This window comes from Enhydra lutris, unplaced genomic scaffold (genome assembly GCF_002288905.1).
Source record: "Enhydra lutris kenyoni isolate GAN:26980312 unplaced genomic scaffold, ASM228890v2 scaffoldscaffold6, whole genome shotgun sequence".
Lineage (NCBI taxonomy): Eukaryota > Metazoa > Chordata > Mammalia > Carnivora > Mustelidae > Enhydra > Enhydra lutris.
Genome location: NW_019154090.1, coordinates 1,127,451 through 1,136,366, shown reverse-complemented (window position 1 = coordinate 1,136,366; position 8,916 = coordinate 1,127,451). Strand labels below are relative to the sequence as shown.

Below are 8,916 nucleotides of genomic sequence, written 5' to 3'. Positions count from 1 at the left end.
GAAACTGGAAATGGAAAAGATGATCCCGGGCAGCTCAGCCTCGCCCACCCCCCACCCCCACCCCCACCCCTGCCCTCAAGGCCCCTTGAAGCCTGCAAGAGAGGCTGCTGGGTGGAGCCCCCTCCGTGTGCCTCACATGAAGGCCCCGGAGGGCTGCTTCCCCCAGAGCGCTGGCCCCCCGACCCAGACTCAGCAGAGCTGCGTGCTTGCGTGGGAACATCTGCATTTCTGACCTGTCCCGCGCGACACAAGCGGCTGGCTTCCTTCGCAAAAACCCAGGCGGCCACAACTTAGCCCCTCGGGGTGGTCTGTCCCAGAGCCCGGGGTGCGAGGTGCACGCAGCAGGGCTTTTCTTCGCACACATGCACAAAGGACTTCCCCATCAAGGCGGGAGGTGATGAAATTGATTGTCGTGTGTTCTTACCTGGGGGTCCTCTGCACCCACAAAATCAGCGCCTGGAAAGCCAGGGCCTGGGGTCTGCCCTTGGCCATCACAGCCTGAGTCGCTCACTCCCCCTTCAAACCCTCATGAGTGCCAGCAGGGACAGGACCTCCCCTTCCCTCATTCACGCGGCTCACTTCAGTGACAGGCAGAAGGGACATCTCGGGCCTGGCAGTCTCTCTATTCCAAGACAAAGCAAGCTGCTGACCAGACCGTAATTAAGGCAAAAGGAGTAGGACCAGCAGATACGACACAGAACACCCAGTTAGATTTGTACTTTAAATAGACAAAGAATAATTTGGGATATCAGCATATCTCACACGGCATTTGAGCCACACCAATACTGCAAAATTACTCATTTTTTATCTGAAATTCAAATTTAACTGAGCGTCATCCTTTATTTTTATGTGTTAAATCTGGCAACCCCGCAAAGAAGGCAACACGCCACCTAACCCATCTGCAGTGACCAGCCGGGAGCCTGGTGTTCCACGGCTCCCTGCTGTCCCTGGGCCAGGCCTAGCACCGCAGGTGACGTGGCACAGCCGTGCCCGGTGGGCAGGACAAAAGGGATCATCCCGGTGAGTCCTCATATGCCCCATGTGAAGAATTGGACTTTCTTTCCAAGGGAACAGGAAAAGCCTTCACTTGGTTCCCGACAGCGGGTGTCTGAGTAGGGAGTGCTGGTCTGAGTCAAACAGTGGGTGGGAGACGTCCCCTAGTGGCGAGATGTGTGGGCTGCAAGTCACAGCTAGCACCAGATGGGACATTCCTGCCACCCTAGCTGGCAGCCCTGGGTGCCTTGGGCACCTCCCACCTCTGAGGCCCCTCAGCCCAGGAACGGGAATAATGCTGTTGCCCTTGACGTCCAGATGTCAGGACAAGGTCCGAGGAGGCCCATGTTTGAGCAAGTGGACGTGAACCACCACAGCGGGCCCCCCAACTCTGAAGGCTGTGCTTTCTGCATCAGCGTACTCCTCTGATGTCCGGCGGTAAGCTCCACTCTATGCCACAGAGGAGTGATCCACAGAGCAGTGCCAGCCAAGGTGGGGTAGGATTCCGTTTCCACCTGAGACTCAGAGGCGAGGACAGGGTGCTCAAAGGAAGGTGGACACACAAGAGCATGTCTGACCAAAGCCTTCCAAATTCTCCTTCCTGGGAACCCAGCTCTCACAACCAAGAACCAGATGTCCCCTTAGGAGTGGAGGACAGGTGCCCTTTGATAAGCAACGGTCACTACCTTCCAGAGGTGACATCAGCATCCCAGGCAAGAACCTCCACTTGGGCAGAACCCAGAGCACATCTTGGGAATAATTTACAGCACCCAGACTCACAGAAGACTGATGAAGAGACCAGACAGCTCGTGTGCTTGTTGGTCATGGGAGAGATCCCTTTCCAGGGCCTGGGTGCTTCCCACATGGGGTCCAAGCCCCCGCTGCTGGGATGAGGACACTTGGGAGGCCTACTGCATCTTTGGAAGACGTGGACGACACAGGTGGCAGTGGGGGGACGGGGGATCATTCAGCCTCAGGGATCAAGAGAGAGAGTTGGTCAGTTGGTTACCCGGTCCATGAACAAGTGGTCTCGGTCCTCCCGCTGTGGGCCAGATCAGCCCTGGCCCCTGGATCTGAGCGAGAAGCTGGTGGGGATGGCAGATGCCAAACAAGCAGTCACCGATGGACTGGATGACAAGTAGGCGGCGTGGGCACTGCGGAGCACTGGTTGAGTGTGGGCCCATGAGGCACCAGGTGGGATCCTCCTGCGTGGGGGTCAGGGTGAGAAACCTCAAGACAGTCTGATGGTCAAACACCGAGCGCGAGGAACTGATCTCCAGAAGCCACCACCCATGACCCAGCTCCCTCCCCAGCCTGCCAGGCCTGGCCTGTTCTGGTCCCCACCAGACCCTAGCTGGGCTCCCCCTGCAAGCCTCCTTCTGGCACCAGGACCACACAGGCCTCTCTTTCCGCCCCTCAGCCTGTGTCCCAGGCCTCAGTTCTCAGGTCCAAGGTCACCATCCCTGGGCGCTCTCCGGACCCCGGGACAGGAGAGCCACATCTCCCCGGTGTCACGCAGGGGGCGCGAGTCGCCAGCAGCCCCCTCGGCAGCGAGGACTCGGGCCCCAGCCCGCTGAGCCCGCTCTGATTCCCGGGCAGTCCGAGGGAGCGGGGCTGACCCGAGCCCGCACCGGCCGGGGGCAGCGCTCGGCAGGGGGAGGAAGCCTGAGCGAACACCCGAGCGGCCAGCGGGCGGGGCGCCCGACCTTCGGCAGGACCCCCGGGGAACGCGCCGTTACGGGCCCCACACCCGCAGGAGGAGACGAAGGCCTAGAAACGCTCCGCACCTCTGCCGGACCAGAGTCCGCGCGCGGCGGGACGAGACGCACGCGGACGCCGGCCCCCGGGCCCCAACACCGGTGGGCGTGGCTGGGGCGGGACGGGGCGGAGCCGGAGGCCCTGATTGGGTAATGCCTCGATTCCTCGCGGGACTTCCTCCCGGCCGGCCGCCTTGGCCACGCCCCGGAGGAGGCCCCGCCCCCGCCGCGGACCGGTGCGGCGTGTCGCGCCGAGGTCCGGCCGGGGCAGCGGAGGCCGCAGGGAGCCCAGGCCGGTGGGCGTGGTCAGTTTCCTGCTTTTCCCCGTAAGCGCCTCAGTCGGCGAAGTGCGGCTGCCGTCCCGCCCCTGGAGCGCACGGCTCGGAGGGGCCGCCCCGGGCCCCGCGCCGCCGGCGCCACCACCTCCCCGCCAGAGCGCTTCCGCAGTCCGCCCGCGCCCACCGCGCTGCGCCTCTGGGCCCGGCCGCCAGGGGGCGCCGCGGGAGCCGCCCCTCAGCTGCGCCTGCGCTGGCGCCGCGCACGAGCCCGAGAGCAAACCCGCCGAGCGCGCGCTCGCCCGGCAAGTGCGCCTGCGCGGAGGCCGTGGCCGCGCCCGCTCCCGCTGGGGGCTCGTCGCTGGGCGGCCGGGCCATGGGGGAGGCCGAGGTGGGCGGTGGCGGCGCGCCGGGGGACAAGGGGCCGGGGGAGGCGGCCACCAGCCCAGCCGAGGAGACGGTGGTGTGGAGCCCCGAGGTGGAGGTGTGCCTCTTCCACGCCATGCTGGGCCACAAGCCTGTCGGTGAGCGGAGCGCCGCGGAGGCCGCGGACCCGCGTGGGGGCGGGGCAGACCGGGCAACGGCCGGGGGCGCGGGGCGGGGCCAGTTACGCCCGCCCACCCACCCGCACCGCCTTTTTCCTCTGCGTCTGGCGACCCCTGCGCCCACCCACCCCTCCCCGCCGACCCTGCCCCCTCCTGCACCGCTCCGGCACCCTCCCTCTGTCCGCCCCTTAGCCTAGCGCCCCCACTTCTGCCGGCCCTGCGCCCCTGCTGTACCCTCCCTCTGTCCCCTCCTGCTCCCACCCACCCCTCCCCGCCGGCCCCCCTCCCGCACCCCTGCTGTACCCTTCCTCTGTCCCCTCCTTAGCCTAGCCCCCACCTCTACCGACCCTGCCCCCTCCTGTATCCTCCCTCTGTCCCCTCCTGCACCCCCCCCGCCAACCCTCCCCCGCCCCTCCTGTACCCTCCCTCTGTCCCCTCCTTAGCCTAGCCCCCTACCTCTGCCGACTCTGCCCCCTCCTGCGCCCCTGCTGTACCCCCCACTCTCTGTACTCCTCCTGTCCCCTCCTGCGCTCTTCCACCCTACTGTATCCGCTTTCTTTCCCTTCTGCATCCCTCCACCCCCCAATATTCTTCCTCCATCCCCTCCTGCGCCCACCCCATCACCAGCCCCGCACCTGTCTGTACTCTTCCATCCCTGCACCCCTCCTAAACCCTCTCTTTGCATCTGCTACATCCACTCTCCTGCCCCTATCTTTACCCTTTTGCTGTGACCCCTGCCTCCCACCTCTCTCCTCCTCTCTCATGTGCTAGCCAAGCCCCCTCTCACAGGCTTACTCCTTTTTCCCACAGGTGTGAACCGACATTTCCACATGATCTGTATTCGGGACAAGTTCAGCCAGAACATTGGTCGGCAGGTCCCATCCAAGGTCATCTGGGACCATCTGAGCACCATGTATGACATGCAGGCGCTGGTGAGCCAGATCCCACCCTCCCCCAGACACAGCTCCTCCTCTGGGGGCCCTCTGTCCTGTGCACATCCCAGGGGACAGCAGGAATTAAACCAGGGAGCTCAAGTAGTTTCACTAAAAACCCCACCCTGGTGACGGTGGCTGGCTTCCGGAGCAGAACCTCTTTCACGTGGGGTAGCTGGTGACAGTCTTTGCAGGGAGATGACCAGGGAGCTGAGGCCTGTGGGAGGAAGCAGGAGGCCCCACAGTGCTCTAGTCAGGAAGGTGATGGGAATCTGACTGAGTTTGAGTCAGGTGAATCTGGTGACTTCTGTGAGAACCAGGCAGGAAGGGTCCCCTCCTCAGAGGCCCCCGCAGTGGTTTCATCGGAAGGCAGGCAGCTTCACTCGGCAACTGGGAAGGCCCAAAGGAACACGGATGTTCCCAGCCCAGGAGCAGCAGCGGTCCAGGCCCTGTGGCAGCGGGAGATGATCGTCAAGGAGCAGAAAGGAGGCCAGAGCCCCTGGAGAGTGGTGTGGGGGTGGGAGTTATAGGCACGCACAGGGGTAGGAGTCTGTGCAGGGGGAGGTAAGGCTCTGCCTCCTGACTGACTCCAGCCGCACCAGCCCTCCCAGCTGAGGTCTTCTTTGTCCAGACCCAGTGTTGCCCTTGCTCCCTGGGGCCTGTGGGCAGGTCATTTGCATCTCCTTGTCTATCGTAGAGAGGGGACAAAGATGGCAGCTGTGCTATGGGGACTGAATGCTCAGCCTGCAGGAGGCGTCCTGGGAGCAAGGCCACAAGGCCCAGCTGTCATGCTGAAGGAGCTGCTCCCCGGGGGGCCTTGCCCCCACACCCATCTCGTCACGGGGTCACCTGGTCCCCGGACTTCCCGGGACCTGATTCTAGCCAGTGGGAGCCAGAAGCCAGATCAGACGTGAGGGCGGCAGGATTCCTGTCCTGGGGGAGCCCCAGCTGCAACCTGGGAGACAAACACGGACCCCCCAGCACCAGGTCCACACCACCTTGGCCAGCCGCAGGGCAGCACTCGGGGACTTCGGTCCTGGACAGGCAGCCCTTCTCCCGTTCTCCTCAGCTTATTCCTGCCTGTCCCTTGTTCAGGGTTAGGCAAGACATCCAGGCTGTCCCCCGCTCAGACCCCTGGGCTTCCCTGGGGCTGCTGCTGGGGTCAGGCGGGACCTTGGCCGTATAGGTCCGTGACCCCCGCTGCAGGGGCACCTACAGGCCCGGGAGCCGTGGGGCTGCCGAAGCCCCAGCAGATGCTGATGGCCATGGGTGTGGGCTGGCAGCCGGCTGCAGAACGGTCCCAGCCTGCAGAGAGGAGCGGGTCTGCTCATTCATAGTCCCAGTCCTTCCTGCCAGCTCCCCTTTCCCTTCAGCTGGGGGTCCTGTATCTCCAGGGTCTCTGTCCCTTTTGGTCTGTGGGGCCTCTGGGACCTGTAGAGCAAGTGGAACTCTAGTAAGCGCTGTGTCCCTGACGACTCTTTGCTCTGCCTGGTTTGCCAGGCAAAGGCTTGCCCCTCGCGCACTTTCCGTGCCTGTGGGCTCCTGCTCCGAAGACAGACCAGAGGTGCCCTGGCCTTTGGCCTTTCCTCAGCATGGTCACTGCCCTCTGACGGCCACTGCATCCTGCCCTTGGCGGGAGGCGGGTGGGGGAGGGGGGGTCAAGCCAGGAGTGCCCCCTGCTGGCTGGCGGCTGGCGCTGTAGGTTTGCCTTCTGTGGGTCTGTTCGGAAAGCCCAGCTCCCTGCAGACCACGAGCAGAGCAGAACATCTTTCAGCTGCTCCCGCCCACCTCCACAGCCCCCGTGACCCCGTGACTCCGCGTCCGTCAGGTGCTGCGAAGCTGGCTTTTCCACGTTTTTGGTGACTTGCTAAAATCGTGGTTTTTTTCTTTGTTTCTATAACAAAATCGTCATTTTTGCCATCAGCACGAATCTGAGATTCTTCCATTCCCAAACCCAGAGAGGAACTTTGTCCTTCCCGAAGAAATCATTCATGAAGTCCGAGAAGGTGAGGCTCCTCCGCCTGGTGGGGTCCGGCCCGGGGTTAGGAGGCAGGATGCGGCGAGGGTGGTGATGTCAGGGTGAAGGTCACAAGCCTCAGGGAGGAGGTGAGGGTCGCTGGCGTTGTGATTCTTGGCCCAGGTGGACTGGGGAAGGGGCGGTCCGGGAGCCTCGGGGACTGGAGGGAGCTCGTTCAGGAATAGTCGGCTCTCTTTAAAAGCGGCCTGGCGGCGGCTGGGGACCACACACACAGCCGTCCCCTGCCTGAGCTGTCCGCAGCATTGGGCAGGGCCACGTCTCCCACCGTTTTGGTAAACGTCAGCTGTCGCCCCACAGGAAAAGTGGTCATTGAAGAAGAAATGAAGGAGGAAATGAAGGAAGATGTGGACCCCCACAACGGGGCTGACGATGGTGAGTGGGGGGCACCCCAGACCCTCCCCTAGGCCCCGCGAGCAGCGCCCCCATCCCCAGCCTGGGTGTCCAGTCCACTTGTGGCCAGGGTTGCCCTGTCTGCTCCTCCATCCACTTGGGTGGGAGCCTCGGGTGGCGGTGTGGGCGGCCCGCACTATGAGCAGGCCCCGGAGACCTCAGGTCTGGCACCAGCCGCCAGGCAGCGGGCACAGGCCGCGCCCCACGAGGCAGGGTCGGCGGGCAGGCGGGCAGGGTCCTGCGGCCCAAGGCTGCGAGGCGGCGCGTCCTCAGGCACCCAGCTCTCTGCAGGCCCTGTGGCAGCGCCAGCCCAGAGTGCCTTGTGTAGGTGCAGCCTTCTAGAACTTGGTAAGATGAAATAAAACTCTGGATATTCTGTTTTCAGCCAAATGATTTTGTCTCCCAGTTTTTTCGTCTTCAGGAAGCTTGGGGAAAGCAACAGAAAAGTCCAGCAAAGACAAGAACCCTTCGGACTTGGGGTCCAAGGAAGGGGCGGACAAGCGGAAGCGCAGCCGGGTCACCGACAAAGTCCTGACGGCGAACAGCAACCCCTCCAGCCCCAGCGCCGCGAAGCGGCGCCGAACGTAGTTGTGGCTCAGCCACGGCAGGGGGCCGGGGCTCTGCTGTCACCCGGCCAGACACCCCCAGCCCGCCGCCTGCCCTCAGGCACCTGGGGCTCCCGTGGGGCCCACTGTGGCCACCTGGGGCTCCGGGGGGCCCTGAGAGGCCAGAGCTGGCTCAGTTGTGGAGAGCCGGGGTCTGGGCCTGTCTCCCCCGCACCGGTGGGTGAGCCCCAGCTGTGCTGGCCGCTGGCCCGGCTGTGGTCCGGGCTCCACAGAGCAGAGCGCGGGGCATGAGCAGGACAGCTGGAGTGATGAGCAGGGTGCCTGCTCTGTCTTTGGGGAGCACTGGTCTTGCTGGACGACGCAGCTCTCCCCGTCCGTCCATGTGTCCGTCTGTTAGCTGCTCTTCCTAACCGGGCTGCACCCTGGGGAGAAGGAGACTCAGGCCGCCCTGCCCCCCAGCGCCTGCACCCGAGAAACCGAGGACTGGAGACTTCGCCTCACTCACTTGTACTGTAACGATGTATATAATTTGGTGGTATTTCACTATTTAATTTTTAAGAAGCCTATTTTACTAGTGTTTTATATGAAAAAAATACTGCAGAAGTTAAACCTGTGTTGTATTTTTCCTGAGATGCTTTGTGCTCGGTAGTGAGTACTGAGACACTCCACTCGGTTTTATATGCCGGGAACAGAGTTTGTACGGGCTATTTTTGTATCTCCGGGACCTTGGGAACAGGCCGGATGAGTGTGTGGAGGGCGGTGCTGCGGCCGGGCCGCTGAGGTGCTTTCGTTTGAGCGCCGACCATTAAAGCACGAAAGAACAGCGGCGGTCTCATGATTTTGGCGCCAGAATAAGTCCCCTTTCCTAACAGTAGGAAGCGTTTGTTTCCCGTTTACAATGCAGCCTACACTCTGAGACCTGGTAGAGTTCACTTGATACAATGTGTTCACCAACTAGAAACAAGGCCAGAGTGGAAACTTTGTTAGTGTGGCGGGTCCTTCAAATACAAAAAGCGAGGATGGCAAACAAGGCAGAGCTGATTTCGGGTGGAGCTGGGATGTCTGGGGCCTCAATGGCAAGCCACATGGGACTCTGGGCTGAATCTGTTCTCGGAGGAGGAGGGTCCAGCCGTCCTGGCAGAGTGAGAAGAGGATGCCCTCCCTCCTGGTCCCAGGCTCTTCATCTGGACAAGGTACCCAAAAGCTGCATTCCCATCCACCCAGAGCCTCCTCCAGCAACTCGGAGCAGGAGCCTGGCCCATGGAGCAGCCCACCAGGTGAGGGCAGGAACCTCACGCTCAGCGAGTGGCCCAGCGTGGTCAGAGAGTGGCCTGTACCCAGCCCGCCATCACATGTGTGGCCTTGAACACATTGCTGGCGCCCCTTCACCCCAGCAGGGCCCAGTCCACCCTGCGCAGAA

At 62.8% G+C, this 8,916-nt stretch overlaps 1 protein-coding gene across 1 annotated transcript; it reads left to right on the top strand.

The window, feature by feature from the left end:
- The first annotated feature begins 3,265 nt into the window (after positions 1-3,265).
- Positions 3,266-8,319, top strand: LOC111141599 (MRG domain binding protein). The gene is made up of 5 exons (XM_022494268.1): positions 3,266-3,549; positions 4,381-4,502; positions 6,427-6,508; positions 6,838-6,912; positions 7,337-8,319. The coding sequence occupies exons 1-5, from the start codon at positions 3,402-3,404 to the stop codon at positions 7,516-7,518; spliced, it is 609 nt and encodes a 202-aa protein (XP_022349976.1). The 5' UTR covers positions 3,266-3,401; the 3' UTR covers positions 7,519-8,319.
- Positions 8,320-8,916: the final 597 nt, after the last annotated feature.